The sequence below is a fragment of the Antechinus flavipes genome, chromosome 4, assembly GCF_016432865.1.
Source record: "Antechinus flavipes isolate AdamAnt ecotype Samford, QLD, Australia chromosome 4, AdamAnt_v2, whole genome shotgun sequence".
Taxonomy (NCBI): domain Eukaryota; kingdom Metazoa; phylum Chordata; class Mammalia; order Dasyuromorphia; family Dasyuridae; genus Antechinus; species Antechinus flavipes.
Genome location: NC_067401.1, coordinates 46,803,927 through 46,824,829, shown reverse-complemented (window position 1 = coordinate 46,824,829; position 20,903 = coordinate 46,803,927). Strand labels below are relative to the sequence as shown.

The 20,903-nt window shown below is 38.4% G+C and overlaps 1 protein-coding gene across 1 annotated transcript in view; it reads left to right on the top strand.

The window, feature by feature from the left end:
- Window positions 1–20,903, top strand: part of ATP1A1 (ATPase Na+/K+ transporting subunit alpha 1) — a 32,193-nt gene that overhangs the window by 7,552 nt on the left and 3,738 nt on the right. The window contains exons 2-18 of the mRNA XM_051992927.1: window positions 4,620–4,724; window positions 5,523–5,582; window positions 7,194–7,397; window positions 8,520–8,633; window positions 9,150–9,284; window positions 9,811–9,928; window positions 10,762–11,030; window positions 11,305–11,503; window positions 12,323–12,432; window positions 13,901–14,035; window positions 14,572–14,764; window positions 16,003–16,178; window positions 16,714–16,850; window positions 18,522–18,672; window positions 19,229–19,397; window positions 19,548–19,702; window positions 20,187–20,310. Coding sequence (XP_051848887.1) covers window positions 4,620–4,724; window positions 5,523–5,582; window positions 7,194–7,397; window positions 8,520–8,633; window positions 9,150–9,284; window positions 9,811–9,928; window positions 10,762–11,030; window positions 11,305–11,503; window positions 12,323–12,432; window positions 13,901–14,035; window positions 14,572–14,764; window positions 16,003–16,178; window positions 16,714–16,850; window positions 18,522–18,672; window positions 19,229–19,397; window positions 19,548–19,702; window positions 20,187–20,310 — 2,554 coding nt within the window. The remainder of the gene's footprint in view (window positions 1–4,619; window positions 4,725–5,522; window positions 5,583–7,193; window positions 7,398–8,519; window positions 8,634–9,149; window positions 9,285–9,810; window positions 9,929–10,761; window positions 11,031–11,304; window positions 11,504–12,322; window positions 12,433–13,900; window positions 14,036–14,571; window positions 14,765–16,002; window positions 16,179–16,713; window positions 16,851–18,521; window positions 18,673–19,228; window positions 19,398–19,547; window positions 19,703–20,186; window positions 20,311–20,903) is intronic.

Sequence of the window (20,903 nt, the reverse complement as noted above, 5' to 3'; positions counted from 1 at the left end):
CTAGGGGTATTAACCTGAATCTTGGAAAGGAAAATTTAAGGGAAAAAAATTTAAAACCTACAAAAAAAGGGATTAGATTCTATTAAGAATTTAAAGAAACCGTTTTTATTGTTTGTGCCTTGTTTGTTTAGGGTGAGGGACCAGCTGGTAAAGGCTTACTCTCTTCCCTGGGGCAGCTCCTGTTCTCTGTCTCCTGCTGTGTGACTGGCTGGCACCCAGGTCTAGAGATAGTGTATGGATATGAAACAAAGGGAGTTTACTCTCCAGTTTGCCAGATTATGCTCTTCCAAACTCCCCCAGCCCTTTCTTTTGGATTGGAAAGGAACAGGAGACTTGCATGTCCTGGGAACCCATTTATAGAGGAGAAAAACGTTGTACCAAGTGCAATTTATGGATTTTGCTAAAGGAGACTTAGAATAGGAAGAATTCTAGAGTGATTCACATTTGTACAAACTATAACATTTTCTCTAGGCTTTTATAGGTTAAAAAAATCAAGCCTTTCCTCTCCTTCCTCCTTCCCCTCCAGCTATTTTCTTGGCCTTCAGATCCTGGTTAAGTCTTGTACAGTATTCGTATTTCTTTCTTGATTTACTGTTGCAACATCTTCAAAACAACTTAGTTTCATATTCTAGAGCTGTCATTTAAATTGGACAGGTCACCTAACTAAGTCTTTTGATAATCTTCAAAGATTAAGTTCAGCTCAATCTACAGCCCCTTATAATAAATGAGAATATACATTCTTCAGAAACTAGAAAAAAAAACCACTCCTCCTTTATATAAGAGAACTAAGGCAGAGATTGAGTAAGAAATGACTACTGACCTTTGATTGAAAAGTCAATTTTTTGATTCAATACTAGATGTCTTCCTCTGAATGCTGCAGATACTCTACCCACTCACCACCCCTTACCTCCATCTAAAGTTGTGGTGGAGGGGTGCTGTACTGTACAAAGGTCCAGAGGGACTTTAGACTACCAAGTTCTCATAGCATAATGGGGAAGCAGACTTCTGTGATTCCTTTCTTCCTTGCCTCCATCCCTTCTCAGCTGGAAATGTTAGACAAACAACTAAGACAATAAGGGTTTTATATCCACTAATAAGATATAAGTTCCTTAAAGGGCAGGATATATTTTAAAATTAGCTTCCCTTCACAACTTCGAGATGCTGACTTGTCCAGAGGTCAAATCCCTTTGCCTCTTATCCTCTGCTATAAATGAGAGAAGATGGTCTAGGAGATGTTCACTCAATCTAACACCAGCACACTAGTAGGTCTGAGATGCAGGAATATTGACCTCCTTATAACTTGGAAGTTCCATTTTGTTCATATATCTTCAAGCCAGATTCTCCAGCTCTTCTGAATTTGATCCAATTTAAATAAAACACCTGAATTTAAAAAGGATAGAAATTATAATTGTGAAAAAGTTGTCCATTGCTTCTAAATCATCTCTGTCTTTTTCTTAAAACAGTTTTATGTAAAGCACTTTTTAAAAAATATGCAAAGATGGCCAAAGAAAGGGAAAAATACTAGGACAGCCTTCTGGATACCAAATCAGAGCTCATTTTTCTCACTGATATGCTATTCTTGGAGAGTCACTTATTTTGTAAATGAATCTAAAAATCCAAGAAATCTCATAGCACTGGTTTTGAAGTTAGATTCTTAGGCAAGTCCATTTGCTCATCTTGAAGATGAAATATATATATATATATATATGTGTGTGTATGTTAAATATATTATTTGATCAGTATATATATATATGTGTGTGTGTGTGTGTGTGTATGTTAAATATATTATTTGATCAGTATCGATACAAGTCACGTTTTTTAATTACTTTTAGATTTACAAAGTACTTCACATGTACTTTGCATCTCATTTGCTCACAGAAAACTTGTGAGGGTGGGTATACTTGTATTTTCAGAGGAGAAAATTGAGATGCAGATTTTAAATAACTTGCACAGGCTGAGGCAGGATTTGATTTTGGATCTTCCTGTTGTCAAAGTAGCAGTCTATCCACTGAACCACATAGTTATTTATAGTTTGAGACACTGGACATAGAAATACCACCAAAACATAAACCCTAGATTTTCAGCATTCTGATGGCTCTTATTTCGTATGTCCTAGTCCTGTGATCCATAGCTTTTTTCCAACCTAATTTAGCAGCAGAGATGGGGGTGGGTCTGGCAATTAAACAGATGATCAAAATTAATTGGCATACCAGAACTTAGACTTTTGGAGATTTTTAAAAGGCATTTGAATTGTCTTTTTTATTTCAAACAGGTGATTGGAAGCAGTGAGCCCCAGGTGGCCTTCTCAAAGACCCCACTAATTCCTTCCACGCAAGTCCTTATTTCCTAGTTCCATGGTGCTCTATTGTAGGAAAGAATGTCAAGAATGTTTCCTCTATCTTTAGACTCATTTCATACTTGCAGATAAGATAGAGACTCAGCTAGAGAATTGTTCTCTTCTTTGGAAGAAGCCTTCTATCTTACTTTCACTCCCAACTATTGACCTTTAAAACATAAAGGCCTCTGGATGTAAACTTGCCTTTATTTTGTGTATAGGTCAAGGCCTTTTTTCTCCTTGGATTTGGTTCTCTTAGAGGATTTTTGGGAGGGATAGAAGTGAGATTATTGTCGACTATTGATTTAGGTTATCTAAAGAGGGCTTTTTCTCTCCAAGTTCAAATTTGACCATGTTTTTCAAGACTAGTCTTTAAATCGAAACTACCTGTAGTCATCAAATATTTGTTTCACATGTAATATAATTTAATGATTACTTCATGAGCAATATAATTTAATGATTGCTCTGTTATCAGAATTCATTTCTCATTAAGAGGAAGCCAATATTGTTTGGGAAATGGCCATTTCCAAATAAAATTTGTGTATATTTGATAGACCATAGACCATCTAATGAAGGATTCCTTCCTCCTTCTTTTCCCCACATCCAATCAGCTGTCAAGTTTTGTCCATTCTGTAATATAGTACCTATATCCTGCCATGCCTAATTGGTATGCTTATCTTCATGCTTTCCATCAAATCATCTTCCATATCCAGTTGGTCACCTCTTCCCTCTCTCAGTGGCTCCCCATTCTGGGATTAAACATATACTCCTGCTTAATAGATAAAATTCTTCACAAATCACAAAATTTAGGCCTGTGACTTCATATTCTTTGTTTTTTGGGGGGTTTTTTGTTTTTATTTTTTTGCTGAAGCAATTGGGGTTAAGTGACTTGCCCAGGGTCACACAGCTAGGAAGTGTTAAGAGACCAGATTTGTACTCGGGTCCTCCTGACTTTAGGGCTGGTGTTCTATCCACTGCACCAACTAGCTGCCCCATTTCATATTCTTCACATACTTAACATAGTTTTGTATAAGTGAAGATGGAATAGATTTCTTTTAGTTTTATTTTTGATTTTTTTGTTGTTTTTTTATTTAAAATTTAAATACATTCACTTACTAAATGTATTTATAAATTTAGCTATTAACTAAATGTAAAATATTTAAATTATTTTAAACTGTTTCATTTATAACTATTTAAATGATCTCATGATCGTAATGCTCATAAATGAGCAATGACAGGGACCTTCCTAAGCTAAAACAGCTTCTAATGTTCATTTGACCTGGGGGGCTGTTCCAATTTGAGTGGAGCCCAAAGGTTCTGGCATCTCTGAAAAGACTTAAGCATTGGGGGGTTGGGAAAGTGGGGAGGAATATTCTAAATTTAAACTATAAAATCAGCATCTTCTAAAAATTGTTGCAGTTTTTAAATGGCGTAGGTGGATCTTGTGAATTGTGTGACAATGCACACACTTTTCTACATCCTGCTTGTGTCAAAACATTTGCAATGAATGTGTTCTTTTTTGTAGGTTTTATTTTCATTCTCCAGGTTGGCAGGGAAGCTCTCCCCCATCCCCCACTCTCTACCTTCCAAACTTTTTCCTAAGGGGGAAAAAGATTTGATTTTTTTTTAACCAAAAAAAGTGTCTTCAGTGGATTTTAAAACAACTTTGTTCTCATGTGAATGTTAAAAAAAGATTTTACTTTGGTACTTGTGATTTCTTTTATGGGTATAGCTACAATTCTCAAAATAGGAAAGTAAGTACCGTGTATCTTGTCCTGGTCTTTAGATTGAAGAGTGAGGCTGGGAATTAAGGATGTTTCCACCCTCATCTCTTTCTTTCCTCAGCTCCATCCACTGAAAACTGCAAAGTGGTCCTATAAATAAGCTCATCTGTTTTCCTTCAGGGAAGACCTCTGCCAAGTCTCCCAAGATGAATCCTTAGGAAGGGATCATTACAAGAAAACTAGATGTAATCAACAGGACACCAGATGATAATCATAGAACTTTTAAGCAAGACTCTGTAATCCACTCTTGTGTTTGACAGATGAACAAACTGAAGCAAAGTAAATTGAGACTCAGTATTTTTGTGTTAAGATTATAATTTTGATCCCTTGACTTTTTTTTTTTTTTTCAGCCTTTTTATACTACACCATGTAGGCCTTTCTGGGCCTGTTTTAAAAATCTACAGAACTTCATTTTCAGGTCTTTTGTTTGAGATGCCTTTTGGCATTGGTCAGAATATCAATTTTAAAGAATTGTCTCCCTCTCCCTTAACTCACAATAGGTTGGACGTGATAAATATGAGCCCGCCGCGGTGTCGGAGCATGGAGATAAAAAAAAGGCCAAGAAGGAGAAGGACATGGATGAACTTAAGAAAGAAGTATCAATGGTAAGGTTTTTTTTGAAGGAGGTTATTGTACACACTCATCTTTTCAAAATTTCCCTTTAAAATATCTCCCAATTCATAGAATTAGATTATTTCTTACATTCTTAGTGAATGAGTGACTGGATTTATTTGTCAGCGGATGTTGTAGAAGGAAAATCATAGATGATTTGAACAAGATGGCTTCTGGGATCCATACCAATTGGTAGTTTCTATGATTACAATTGAATTGCAGGGTTTTAAAACTTGGAAAGGGACCTCAGAACATTCAATTTAGAGGTCATACTCTTAAAGAGTTTTAAAATTAGAGCAGAAAGGGTATTGTTATAAAAATGGCAACTTTGGTCAGCACAGCAAGTTGTCATTTCTCTTGGGGACCTAAATGAACAATTAGAGCTGGTCCATCCAGGGTACTATTTTACAAGTTGGAAAGGTCTGGGGTTCTCAAGCTTGGTTAATTTTATTATAAAGAACCCTGTGATCCTTGTGTAGGGGACACCTTCTGAGGCACCTGTGTGATCCAAGTTTGTTACTAACAAATCATTTGAGAAAGACACGCTTTGATTGTAATTCATAGTACTCGCTTTAATCAGTGGCAAAATAGACCTTAAAAGTTGGCAAGGCAAGTTACAGAGGTTGGCTTGACAACACAAAAACTTTTTCCCTATTGAAAATGATGAAGCTTTAGTTTTTAATTGGATCAGGAAAGTTTGCTGGCTGAGCTAACTGACTGAGCTAATGTGTACTTCGAGTTGTGATTTTCACCCTGTATTTATCCCGGGATTTACTTGTTTTTTTTTTCAGGAAGACCATAAACTTAGCCTTGATGAGCTTCACCGGAAATATGGAACAGACTTGAGCCGGGTAGGTACAGTTATTTAAGAATCAGAGCTCTATTGGATATTCTATTTATTTCACAGGGTATGCTCTCTTTATCTTTCAAGTTTTTTAAGATTTGAAATGGAAAAGATTTTAACTGAAGTCTGTGTATTTGGTTTATTTGGCTTACTAAGTCAGCAATATTTTTCTTAAAGATCCATATTAGCCCCAAAGTATAAAAATAATCCCAAAGCTCAAAATTATGCCTGTGACCATACAAATTCTGAAAGGTAGACATCTTACATGGCCTTTCAGTCTTGGAAAAGATGAAAATGATTGGAGATAAGTCTGCTCCATTATCCTTAGGCAGATGGTATGGCACAATTGAGAACCTCTAATAGTCAAATTTGACTGATTATCCCGAGTTCTAGGGATGCGGACTGAATCAGTCCCTGCCCTATAGCAGCAGATAAGCTTGATACATATATATAAAACAAGATTATCATATAATCTTAAGCATGATAAGTAGTGAGGCTGCAATGAATGGGGGGGGGAGGGGAAGCCTTAAGTTAGTGTTTTTAAGTTGTGTTTATAAACTCTAGGGAATTAGGACAAGGGCATATCTCCCATTCTTTCATAAACAATAGATTTAAGTGACCTTTAAAAAGTCAATTGACTCCAGATATTTAGTTATAACAGTAATTAGATAATAAAAGCTTGATGAAACAAACCTTTTTGAAAGATTACTTAAGTTTGATATGGAGGTTTTTCTTAGGTGCTTATAGCAAAGCAGGAAGAGAAGTAATTGTGGGTTTTTTTTCTGTATTATAGGTTTTCCTTATTCCTATAAGATCTCTTGTAACCGTGTAAAATAATAAAGCAAAACTAACAATAGTGTCCCCATCTGTTTTCACATCTGTTGGCAATCTCCCTATTTTTTTAAATTAACAAATCAGGTCAGCTAGATTGTATAGTAGATTGAGCACTAGCTCTCAAGTTCAAATCCAGACTCAAAAATACTTGATACTTGGCAACTGTGTGACCGTGAGGTTAAGTCACTTAACCCTAATTGACTCCACCCCACCCCATCCCAAAAAAAAGTGAATTAGCAAAAAAAAATTTTTTTTCTAATTCTAATTGGTTTTATACAAATGTAACTAAAATGTCCCGTTCTGCACCTCAGGTAGTAGACAGTATTAGTCCACTGGAATTTGCTTTTGGAGAGTCCTTGCTGGCAGACCTGGAACAGGACTGCATTTTTCTCAGCAGCCTTTTGCAGATGGGCAACTCTATGAGATTCCTCGACCAGAATCTGCAGGAAGTTGAATAGATTTAAAATCGGACTAGAACAAATGGGAGAGGGTTCTTTCTGTGCTCTGAGGGCCTATCACTGTTACTACTGGGTGGCCCCTCAGTGACACTGCAGACAAGGATGAGCCCTACTGGATAGTCGTGGGTGATCAGGGTATGGTCCTGAGGTCATTTGAAAGCTTGAGTGTTGATGGGAGTTTCCTTCCCCTAGTATTTTTCCTGAACTTAAGGAATTTTCGGAGACTCCGGGTCCTTTTACAATTGAGGAGTTGCCTGGAGTCAGTCAGAAGCTGGATACGAACTTGGGTCAGTTTAAAAAACATGTATCTCCATTATTCCCCTCAGGGTCTGACAAGCGCTCGTGCTGCAGAGATTCTGGCCCGAGATGGCCCAAATGCCCTCACGCCACCTCCCACCACTCCCGAATGGGTCAAATTTTGTCGGCAGCTCTTTGGGGGCTTCTCCATGTTGCTGTGGATCGGAGCCGTTCTTTGCTTCTTGGCCTATGGCATCCAAGCTGCCACTGAAGACGAGCCTCAGAACGATAATGTGAGTCCCCCTCATTCCCTGGCTGGGTGACCCCCGGTACATGTAAGGCACAGTGTCTGTTTCGTTATTCCCTGCCTTCCCTTTCCCTTCTCATTTTCAAGCACTGTTAGTGATACATATATCTCTGTGAAAAGCTAGTGTCAGTAACTTGTCTGTCTTTCTTTTTACAGGGCTCTCTTTCTCTCTCATTCTCTCTCTGCCAGACCCCTCAGCTTTTCCTTCTCGCCTTCTACCTCTAATCACTGTCTTCATACTCCCTTCCGTCCCCATCCTGCAAAGCACTCGGACAAAAGTTCCACTTCACCCTGTACTTTGCCATTGTGAACCAGCCATTCTGCTTACTATGACTTTGGAACCAGGCATCCCTGCCCATGCGAGGCAGGCCCTGCTCCCCAACGGTGTTGATGCTATTCCACTGATCAGGTCGAAAAGCTCTGCTGAATCAAGCCTCTCTTAATAGTAGCCCGCATCTCACTTAGCTTCAGTCAGTCATTCTTCCCAAGCCCTGAATATTGTTGGGAGGCAGACCTTTTTAACAAATCAGAGAAAAAAAACTGAGCCATGAAGGGGCTCATAAGAATAGATAGAACTTTATTTAAAAAAATAAACCCTCTTTTTAAGGGATCAAAGAAACTGAACTATAAAGGGGCTCCTGAGATAGAACGCTATAAAAACTGATCATCTAGTCCAGTTCCCCAAACTTGATGAAATTGAGACTCAGAGAAATTGCCTTTTACTAAAAGTCACAGACATTACAGAAGTGGGATTTAAATCTAGTTCTGAGTCCATTGCACCAATCCACTTCTCATTTGTGACTTCCCAAAACATGGTAGGAAGATAATGATGCAATCTCTAGGCAAGTAGTTCTCATTCTTACTAATTTGATCATTTAAGGACCATGTAGCTTTATTTAGAGAGTAAATCAAAGCTTTCAGCTAAATGAAAAAAACAACCAGCAGGTCCTTTTTCTCAAAACTGAAATTTAAGACTCCCCTAGTTCATGTTTTGTCCACTAACTAACAGTTTCATCTTTCACCTTGTAACTGTCAGTAAGTTGAACAGAAGGCTACCACATACTTGGTCACTGAGCAACCTTCACTAACTTAGCTCATTCCTTTCCAGCTCTATCTTGGTGTGGTACTGTCCGCTGTAGTTATCATCACTGGCTGCTTCTCCTACTACCAAGAAGCAAAGAGTTCAAAGATCATGGAGTCCTTCAAAAACATGGTGCCTCAGGTAACTCATGCTTTTTATGGTCCCTTTCTCACAGCCTCAGGAATGTTCACTAGCTTGGCAATCTGGTTCTCCAAGTATTGAAGCATCCCTGATTCTGAGATAGTCGGGGATTCTTTTAAACTAAGTTTGTTCTTCTTTAACAGTGGAAAGTGATACACAAGCCTGCTCACCCACCAATAGGATTATTGTGAGAAAAGCACTTTAGAGAACTCTTAGAAAGTGCTATAGAGATTATTTTAACTCTTTTTGGAGGGGGAAAATACATACAAACTAAAGATTAGAGAACTAATAGCATTATTGTGAGGAAAGCACTTTTGAGAACTCATAGAAAGTGCTATAGAGATTATTTAACTCTTTTTGGAGGGGGAAAATACATACAAACTAAAAATTAGAGAACTAATCAGTGAAGCTCTCCTAATGGTATGAAATTACAGAAGACACTGTTTGATTCAGTAATTTTTTTTAAACCAGTGGGTTTTTCCTATACCTAATGGTACAAATTATTTCCTCTCAAAGCAAGCCCTTGTGATTCGAAATGGTGAAAAAATGAGCATAAATGCTGAAGAGGTTGTAGTTGGGGATCTAGTAGAAGTGAAAGGAGGTGACCGAATCCCAGCAGATCTGCGAATCATTTCTGCAAATGGATGTAAAGTAAGTTGAGTTTGTTTTCCTTCTTCCTCATCCCCCAACCATGTCCATATTTCTGTTGATTAAGCAGATGATAGGAGGATTAATAATAGGGCACTCATTTGCCCCCACTCACAACCATCCCCAATACCAAATGCCTGCCTACTATAGTAGAAGGCTTAAGGAGTAGCTAATCTTGAATTCCTATTCTGATAAATAGACTGTCTTTACATAGGATGTCATTAGAGAGAACAATGAACATCTGAAGAGACCAAAATTTTGGCAAAATCTTTTGAGTCTTATTGACTGAAAATTTTGTTTCCGTAAAACCCACAATTCCACATAAGCTGTATTGAGGCAGACTCTTTTGGCAAGATGTCTGTAGATTTTCACACCCTGACTGCCTTCACATAACAAAATTTACATTGGAGCTCATTGAATTTCACACCAAATTCAAAAATGATCATTGCTAATAAGACTATAAGAATGTAAGGTCCATATTTCTTATTGTTGCATCAAGATCATGATTTAAATTCTTTCATTCATACAGGTAGACAATTCTTCACTCACTGGTGAATCTGAACCGCAAACCAGGTCTCCTGATTTCACTAATGAAAACCCACTGGAAACAAGAAACATTGCTTTTTTCTCTACCAACTGTGTGGAAGGTAGACCATTTTTGTCAATTTTTATATTATTGATATAAATATAATACAATGCATATTCAAGCACAGTGTGACAATTATCTTGACAATTGTATGAAACTGGTTTAGGATTACAAGCCCCTGTTCCTAATTCAATTAATGCACTTTAGAGTGTTGTGCCCAGTGGCTAGTTTTCTTTCCTCAATTCACTTCCCTACCCTCTTCCAGTTGGATTCTAGTTTTAATTACCTAGTCAGCAATTCTCAAAGTTGACCTCATATCCTTTCAGGAAATCAGGACTGTTTTCATAATAGTAATAATAGGCATTTTTTACCTTATACTTATTCTCAGAAGTGTACCAGTAATATGAACATGAAGCTCTAGTTATAAATACAGATCCTTTGGGGATTCTTTGTAAGCAGTCAAAAGATCCTAAGAGCAAAAAAAAAAAGGTGATCTAGATCTCATCTGGAATGGAATCATGAATCTTATTTCAGGGGTTCTAAACATTTGGATGAAGGGGGAAATGACAGCTTTAGTTTCACAAACCTAATGGAAATTTTGCTTGTCTTTCAATTGGATATGGCAACAAAACAATTCTGAAAAAGGTCTCCAGGCTGCTGGAAGGGGGTCCAAAACACAACAAAATAAGAACCCCAGAACCAAATGTTAACTATGGAAAGGGAAGCTCCTTGATCCATAGACCAACCACTCCTCAGCAAAGGCCACAAACTTTTTCAGGCAAATAGCTAAGGAAAAAGAACATGTGAATCCATGAGGTGTGTTTGCCCTGCAACACATTAAAACAACATGAGTACACCTTTATTGATCAGAAGGTATAATGTTTCTTCTCTAAGGCACTGCCCGAGGCATCGTTGTATACACTGGGGATCGCACTGTAATGGGAAGAATTGCTACACTTGCATCTGGGCTAGAAGGTGGCCAAACTCCCATTGCAGCAGAAATTGAGCATTTCATCCACCTTATCACCGGTGTGGCCGTGTTCCTGGGAGTTACCTTCTTTATCCTGTCTCTGATTCTTGAATACACTTGGTTGGAAGCAGTCATTTTCCTGATTGGTATCATTGTTGCCAATGTGCCAGAGGGCTTGCTTGCCACTGTCACGGTAAGAGGGATTGAGAGGGATGGGGACCTTTATGTGCAAAAAAAAAAAATCAAGATTAAAGAATACTTTTCCTCTGATGCATTGGGGGCAGTCATTATTCCTAAATAAGATAAAAGCTTAATGCATAGGAGGAGGAGATGATCTGCCCTTCCCTCCAAAAAAAGATGGGATTTTGGTTTCTTAATAAAATTTTATTGGCTAGTTGATGGTTAGTCTTGCCAGACCTTGGGCAACTTAATTAAGTCAGAATTGTCTTCGTTGAAATGTCTCCTAGGTATGTCTGACTCTGACTGCCAAGAGAATGGCACGAAAGAACTGCCTGGTAAAGAACTTGGAAGCTGTGGAAACACTGGGTTCCACATCTACCATCTGCTCTGATAAAACTGGAACCCTGACTCAGAATCGGATGACTGTAGCTCACATGTGGTTTGACAATCAAATCCACGAAGCTGATACTACAGAAAACCAGAGTGGTAAGAAAAACAATGCCCTAGCAAGGTTTAAAGACCATGTTCAACTTGGAGATGTACATCTCTGTAAATATAAAAAATAGAAAAATATCCATTCAAATCTGTATACATATATTGTTACTTTTATATAAAGTATATACATATATATAAATAAACATGTCTCTATAGATCCAAATATCGTCTGCATAGACTTATATTATGTCTTAAATTTTGTTTTTAATTTATAGAGTAAAACATGGCATATCAAAAGACAATTATTTGTGCAACTGCATGTAAATTTTCCCCCTTATACTTGCCATTAACCATCAGACACAAATGGGTATATGAGTGTGGTTGTAAAATTCTATATGTGCTCTTAAAGTTGCCTACAGCCAACACCAAATTGTTTGGATACTCGTGTTCCACGGGGGTAAAAAGCTCATATTGCTTTAAGACCTTAGCTTTTTAATTGGTTGGGGGCAAACCTGTATTTCATTGGCCCAAGTACTTTCTGTAGAATTGCCTGAAATTGGACTAGTGTCACAAGTCATTTGGAAATTCAGAGTATTCCAGATGGGCCTGGCAAGTATCTTGTATTTATTTCTGCCTTTTGCTTTATACAACTATTAATTTCTGAGTATCCTAAGTATACAAACCCACTCATAGCCCACTCAACCCCAACCAACAAATAACTCTCCTTTATAACAAAAGGAAAACACAGCTGAAAAGTGAATATAGGCAGCCTTCTACATGTCATCCACTGAAGAAAGGAGATTTTTTTTTTGAAACCTCATTCAAATGAAATTAATTTTGACACAAGCAATATCTGTTTCCCTCCCTCAGGTGTCTCTTTTGATAAGACTTCAGCTACTTGGCTTGCTTTGTCCAGAATTGCAGGACTGTGTAACCGTGCTGTGTTTCAGGCTAATCAGGAAAACCTACCTATTCTGAAGGTATGCTGTGAGTCCCCAGTATTTTAAAGCTTCAAGTTTGGGAAACCCATTTTGAGTGAGTTGGGGGGGGTAGAGTGGCTAAAAAAAAAAAAAAAATACTGTTCTTTAGCTGTGTAAATGTTGGCACTGCTTAAAAATTTCAAATAGTTCTTTAATTGGAGGACAGGTCTGTTTGTATTTGATTTTATTTTTCCTATGTTAAACAAAAGTAAAATGCTTCAGGAAAGGAGGTGATCTCAGTGCCACTATATAGGAGCACTATATTTCAAAGAAAGCGGACATTAGTATATATAGTTCATGTGATTTAAGTACATAAAATTATATATTCAAATTACTAATAGGGATAAAAGATTGTGGTGAAAAAACACCCTTTACTGAACCTTAGAGGGTGGCCTAAAACAATCATAGGAAGAACTCAAAAATGGGTCTCAAATCATCTTTCTATCTTCCTACCTATTGATGTCTGGTGTAATGGAAAGAAAACGCGATTTTAGTGGAAGGAATCTTAAAATTGAAGGTTTGGGGTCAATTTCTAGTCCAACTATGAGTGAGATAACTGTAAAGCACTTAGCACAGTATTGTTAGTGTTATCCAGCATAATAAGCTAGTAGTATTTTTATTTGGGAGGGACCTTTGACTTTTATGACATCCCTTATCAATTAATGTTGAGGCTGTAGATCTTGGGATAAACCTTGGATTCTACTTTCTTTACAGTGAAAATGGCACAAATTGGCTATTTTTAGAGATTTCTTTAATTAAATGATTCCATTGTTTCAAAATTCTGACTCTTCTCAGAACCTATCAGTCAAATTAGAAAGTTTTCAACATGGTCCTATAAGTATGGCCCAATGTCTTTGTTAATAATTTGAAATCTTAGACTTGAATTAAAACATTGACATGGCCATGGAGCCTTTTAGTTATGTTTTTTTTTTTTTTTTTTTGGTTCTTTTGGCTTGGAGCCTTTAAGCCTGGACAAATTTGCATGATTAAGATAATGCTTCAATTACAAGGTCCTTCAGTCTGCCCTTGAACTCTTTTGATTGCTTGCCTGACATTCAGAGCACTTATTTTAAAAGGCCATATGAATTAAAGTTATAGGGCGGCAGCTCTTTCCCCTGTGGGACATCTCCATTCTGTAGCTAGAAAAAGAATTGAGTCAAGAACAGAGTGAAGAAGAGAATTTGTTCTCTGAAGGGGCAATGGCACATAACCCTTATAGCTTTCCTGCAGCTTTTGAACAGAACAATTCAGATAAGACTACAACTATGAGACCCCTGTAGTTACTGACTTAAGGAAACTGCTGAAACAGAGATGTTTTCCCCATTTCCTGCCCAGCTATACCCCTTTTCTTTCAGCTAATTCATTTTCTCCCTCTACACGGAAACATAATCGGTAATATGTCTCAAGGCTGTCTGCTCAATGCTAAAATCTTTTCATGTCATTAACAGATAATGTCTTTTGTTTGCAGCGGGCAGTTGCTGGAGATGCTTCTGAATCGGCCCTCTTGAAATGCATTGAATTATGCTGTGGTTCTGTCAAGGAAATGAGAGATAGATATGCCAAAATTGTAGAGATCCCATTCAACTCTACCAACAAGTACCAGGTTAAATGAGGTTTCTTTGTGTGAATTGCTAGTGGGGGCAGGGGAGAGCATTTCTATTCAGTAGGAGTAAAATGCCCTTTAAAAAATAAATTACAATCGTGTCATTATGTATTCTTGAGCATTCAAGTTTACCCTGTACCAAAATGTAAGATGCTTCTAAGCTATGTGGCTTTGAATTTTAATAGAGGAAATGATTGTTTAAAGTTCAATTTTTAAGTTTACTTTTATAAGCCTCTTTTAGTTGGTTTTCCCCCTTGCTCATCTGAGTCAATTTTAAAATTAACCAAATTCAGCCTCTGATCTGTACTATTGTAGTACTCAGCCACTCCCCACTTTAATAATGTATCCTTGATTGTACTTTCCCCTAAGAGATGCTATCTCTAGGGCACTCCCAGATTCCTTAACCTTATGTTAACTCCGGTCAGCATCTTCTGCATCACCTTTTGAACTGTGAGGTTAGGTGACTTACCTGACACACAGCCAGAATCAAAACATACAAGCATCTAATTTAACTTGGCCATTGCACTCTCTTTCAGCTCTCCATCCACAAGAATCCAAACACCTCTGAACCTCGACATCTCTTAGTGATGAAGGGCGCTCCTGAGAGAATCCTGGACCGATGCAGCTCCATTTTGATCCATGGAAAAGAACAGCAGCTGGATGAGGAATTGAAAGATGCCTTTCAGAATGCCTACCTAGAGTTGGGAGGCCTTGGAGAAAGAGTGCTAGGTAAAGGGATGGAACAGGGTTCCTTCTCACATGTAAAAATCGTAAAGGGAGGAAGAGAGACTTCTCTCCAGCCTCTAGTACAGTGATGGTGTCCTTGGGCACTTTCAACCATGGCAGTCAGTGGGAAAGTCCTAATATTGCTTTATTTCAGCCTCTGATCGGTATTTGTACATGTTGCGGTGTCTTCTGGCCCAATAAATGGGTCTTCCTTTTTTTCCAAAATAAATTCCACAAGCTGTCATTTTAAATCCATCAAAATTCTTTCCTGATATAGATAAAAAACTTGTCTCTAAACATTCCTTTCTTGGAATTCTGTAGTCCTCCCACTGAAGAGTTTGTCCTGGAAGTTCTCTTCTAATAGTCCTTTGCTTCCCCATGAATGCATAATCAGAAAATACAAATGTCTGAACAAACCATAAATCAGGTCAATTCTCTGAGGCAGGTGAGTAGGGTGGACAGTGCAGCCATGTCCCCATTTCTGTAGCCAAGAATCTTGGGTATATCGACTAGAAAAATGGCTTGGGCACAAAGCTCAGGATTCCAGATATCTTGATCAGGAGCAGTAGAGTTGAAGGTTCTTAACCTATAGTTTAATAGATAGCCCTAGGGCTTATGAATTTAGATGAGAAGTCATAAGGAATCATTGTTACTTATTTCGTTTCTCTTTTTTTTTTTTTTTGAGGGGGGAATGGAATAGTGGCAATTGGAATGGTTTGCCCAGTGTTAGAGAGCTCTGAGAATGGACATAATGTCCATTGTCCCACCTGGCTAGCTCTCCCTTTTTTAATCCTATGTCTTTTGCAGTATTTACTTAAAAAGCATGATTTTGAAGAAAAAAAGAAAAAGGAGTTGGGGCACACATTTCACCGAACTGTCATAACATAGAAACCCATGATTCAAAAAAGTGTAAAAATCGCCACCCTGGGGATTCTTAACTATTTTTGGAGATTGTCATCCTTTTGACATCTAGTCTTATCATAGCATCCATAAATTTAGAGCTAGGAGTGGATTTTGGAGCTTAACTAGTCCTTTTCATGGAAGAAAATTGAAGCTCCAAATAAAAATGTCCGTCTGGATTTGAGCCCTGAACCTCTGACTCAGTTGAACATTCTTCCTGGCTAAAAAAGCTGGTGTTTGAAGAAAGTTGCCTGTTGTAGATTGTTACTTAAGATCCCTTGCCTGATTGCATGATTTTGTATTCCTGGGTGATTCTAAGATAGCCTTGTTTTCCCATATAGGCTTTTGTCATCTCCTCCTCCCTGATGAACAGTTCCCTGAAGGGTTCCAGTTTGATACGGATGAAGTGAACTTCCCTGTGGATAACCTCTGCTTTGTTGGGCTCATCTCCATGATTGATCCTCCCCGGGCTGCTGTCCCTGATGCTGTGGGCAAGTGCAGAAGTGCTGGCATTAAGGTATTTTCCCACACCTCTCATTATCCAGTGGGGAGAAAAATCGCTATCTTTGTGTACTATTGTTAATTTATTTACAAAACTTTGGCTATTTTGCAGTAAACAGTAGCAGGTACATCATTTTTGCAGCATTTTTTCCTCATTCTTGGAAGAATAGAGAAAGGAACAAAAACAAAATTTTCAGAATTTTCTTCTGTTTAATGCAGGCAGATATACACTTTTACATAATGATATAGTCAGTGTAAGTGTCCAATTTCAGCATTCTGTATCTCCTTCCCATTTACTTTATATTAATATTTCCATTCTTTTCTGTCATGTGCTACAACATGGCCATTACTTCATTGCACATTTTGGTGATAGACCTCTCTCCCATCAGCCAGTCTAAGAAATCATCCACTATAAATATCTTTGCATGGTTGATAGGAGAGAGTGGAGAATGAATCCTCCAGATGCATAACTATCATTGGTCTTTTGGGCCATTTTTTTCTCTCATTTGTTTGCATGGAAAGTACAAGAAATGTTTTTTTCCCCTTACCAGGTAATCATGGTCACTGGGGACCATCCAATCACAGCTAAAGCTATTGCAAAAGGTGTGGGTATCATCTCAGAAGGCAATGAGACCGTGGAAGACATTGCAGCTCGTCTCAACATTCCTGTGAGCCAAGTGAATGCCAGGTAACACCAGAAGCCTTTTTTTGGTGGGGTGACTATTTTGTGAAATCAGACCCAGAAATCTCTGCTTTCTTTTCCTTGGTTCCAAGCCTTTGTGCAGGATAATTGAACAATGTCAGGAATTAGTTCTTTTCTGAATGTGCAGCATTAATAAACTATTAGCAGTTTAGAAAGTCAGGTGTGAACAAGCTAGAAACTAATAGTTTGCAGCTCAGAATGATGGCCACATACTCTTCCCCAGCATTCCAAGAGAACAAACCCACCATTCTCCCAAAAGATTAAACATTACCCCAGCTGGCAGGATGTCCTCATGGGTGGTGTTCCCTAATTCTTTGGGGTAGGCAAAGGGCATTTGTAGGTGAATGAAAACTAAGTCAATTCATGAGTTTGTTAGAACCCAGGAAAACTCCCTTGTAAAGTATAACTTTTATTTATAATAATATTATAAATATCTGTTATATTAATTAAACTTTCTGCACTTACTTAAGCCCTTAAAGTTTGTTTTTTCCCCTGAAATATTCAGGTAGCCTGTTAGCCAGTGTGGTGGTTAGCCAGATGATTAAAGCTGGCTTCAGAACAAGAAACCATATTACACTATCTACTCCTTTTCCTGATAACTGGACAAGGTTCTTATCTTTTGGTTGTCAGGATAGCAGCCCCTGCCACTGACTAACGAGCAGTTTCTGGCCTGCATTGATAGAAGGAATTACTTCAGTTGGAAGGACAAAAATACTCCAGTAGCTAAACAAGGAAACTTCTTTGAGATATCCAGCAAGAGAATCACTTGTCTAAACCCCTTTTTGTTAGGCAAATAGAAAATGGGATCTGATTAGAATTCTTAGTTCCTGAATTCAATCACTACAGGAAAATTTTAGTTTGTGAGAAAAGAGCATGAAGTCGGGGATATTAGGGAGGTATAAGTGACTTGCCCCAAATCAATATTATTGAAAACCTAAATTTAAAACTCCCAAAACATTTATTCCCCATGGAACTACCTCCAAGCCTTTAAAAATAAGTGACTTGGCTAAGAAACTTCCTAAGCGTTGGAGTAAAAACCCTGGAAGGAGAAGAGATGGCCTTCTTCCTTCTTTGGTAGCTAGCATCCTGTGATAAGTTTGTTCCCAACCAGGAAACTCCCCCAGAGCTAAAGGTCAGCTGTGATGATCCCCTCTGTATAATAGCTGTGGAAAATGAGATGATGAAATTGCTTTTGCCTTTACAAATCAGGAGGGAGAGGCTAGGGAATGAATGCTACCCAGATGAACTAATAATTAGTAATAACAAGTTATTTTTCTATACTACTTTGAAGCGTGCAAAACACTTATCCATATATGTGTTATATCCCAAATTTGTGCATATTTCCAACACACATATGCATTCATTTTGTTATGTACATAAATATGATAGTGTGTGTATACATATAGCAAATATTTTATATAGTGTTTTATATATATGCATTTGTACTTATTTATTATGAATATATATTATATGTTTGTTATTTATATAATACTTTATAAGCATATGTGTTTTGTGAATATATTTGTATGTGTATAGATACCCCCATTTCACAAATGGAGAGAGTAAGGCAGGGAGCAGGTGCCTTGTTTCTTTGAATTTCTATTTCTATTTTTCTTGAATTGAATAATTCTCTTCGAATCGAATTTGAAATTCTAGAGACGCCAAAGCCTGTGTGGTACATGGCAGTGATCTGAAGGACATGACTTCTGAGCAGCTGGATGACATCCTGAAGCACCACACGGAGATTGTCTTTGCCAGAACGTCTCCTCAGCAGAAGCTCATTATTGTGGAAGGTTGCCAGAGACAGGTCAGAGAGCAGGAGGGAGGGAGGAAGCGGGCAACTCCCTGTGGTTTGCTAGTAGTTCACCATGGGGCTTTGCCACCTGTGGAAGTCTGCCCACAGCAGCAGCCTGGTTCCTCTGTGGAATCTGTAGCAGGTTTCTTAAGGGACCATGAGTCTCTGCTAGCAGTAAGCAGGGGCTGACTATGTCTTTTCTTAGCCTAGGGGTAAAATAAAAGTCCAGAAGATGCCCCGAGATCCCTTCTAGCACCAGGATCTGACCCTGGCTTTTATTGATTTCAAAATCACTGAGAAGGGAGAAGTAGAGAAAGAAAGCAGTCTTTCCAGTCCTAAGCTCAGGAAGGATCCCTGGACTGGAATTCCTTTTGCTCAGCAGAATATCTCCCCTTGGAAATTTAATATGAAAGTGAACCCCATGCCATGTTTGTAAAGCAGAAATAAAGCCTCACATTGGCTCATCGAGAATGCTGGGGGAATCATTGATCAGCTTTGGTAGCCCCCAGAGGCTCGAAGCATCTCCTTGATTGTTGTTTTCCTTCTCCACCTCCTTTTCTCTGAGCAGGGTGCTATCGTAGCTGTAACTGGGGATGGTGTGAACGATTCTCCTGCCCTTAAGAAAGCAGACATTGGCGTCGCTATGGGTATTTCTGGCTCTGATGTGTCCAAGCAGGCTGCTGACATGATCCTCCTAGATGATAACTTTGCTTCTATTGTCACTGGAGTCGAAGAAGGTACAAGACACTCTTTTCCAGATCTGCTGGAAATCTTCCCTGTTCACAAAGATGCTTAATTTTGATGCTTGTTTTATACCCATCTCCAACCCTTTTGGTGGGGAGGACCCATTAATACAGCTTTATAATGAATGATCTTGCTTTCCCTAGGTCGTCTAATCTTTGATAACCTGAAAAAATCCATTGCATACACTCTGACCAGTAACATTCCAGAAATCACCCCCTTCCTCATCTTCATCATTGCAAATATCCCTCTGCCTTTGGGCACTGTCACCATTCTCTGCATCGACTTGGGCACTGACATGGTAAGTTCGGGAGACACCTTCCAGAGAGTACACAGCAAACATTTTGTTCCCTGGTAGATATTACATCATGGGATGCTCTGCTCTTGTCCTTAGAAATGTCCAAATTAATCCTAGTTCCTCCATAGGGAAAAGAATGTGCTTAAGTTACATAAGCTGGCTTGCTCCTGATTTTTCATAGAATCCTTGTTGGAAAGGACCTTCAGGGTCATCTCTTCATTTCTAATTTTAGTTGAGTACATCTTTTGAATATCTCCGTCCCCAAGAATGAACACTTTGTATTGTGAAGGCTTTTCCTTGCTGTCTTATCTTTTGACACCATCAGCTAGCAGGATGTCTGCCCCCCCTTGCAAACTATATATCTGATAACCAGGCCCACAATGTCATCTCATTTTTAAAACAAAACTTAAAGCTCAAGAAACACCCTTTGCCTTGCCCCATGCTGGTCACAGCCCTAATCATGAACATCTTCTGCCCTTCTACCAAGGTGCCGGCTATTTCCCTGGCATACGAGCAAGCTGAGAGTGACATCATGAAGAGACAACCCAGAAATCCCAAAACAGACAAACTGGTGAATGAGCGGCTGATTAGCATGGCCTATGGACAAATTGGTAAGCAGTAATCACACTGTGGTACCGAATGGAAAGCACCTGGTTTTTAGAGGGAAGGAGATAGACTAGTTTGGAGAACCTAGTATTTAGTCCTACATAGGCTAAAAAAGCTTTTAAAATCTAATTATTAATAAAGCCTTATAGCATCTCTTCCTTATCTCAGAAAGGATTGAGATTATTCTGTTCATTGTCACTTTTGGAGGAATTTTTGGTTTTATACTCCAATTAGTATTTCCTTGAGTAAAATCCTGCTTTGCTGGCAATTGAGGACAATCTAATCTTATGGAGGTACATGAAAGAATTCAAAGAAACAAATAATCCTTAGTCTGAATTGAAATCTTAGTACTAAATGCTAGAGATTAGTTTGTAAACCTGGAGAATTCGGATGGTCAGGCTGTGAGAAATGATCATCTCTTTTCCTGAACTAGTAAGAACTGAAGGGCAGAGATTTCAGTATCTGACTGTCTTTCTGTTTCTGTCCCTCTTATCCACTTCTGTCTTTCCCCTGGCTCTCTTCCCCTTATCTCTGTTTCTCTCTCTTTTGTAACACTGAAGATTAGGGTATCTGAGATTTGTATCATTAGAATATTTGG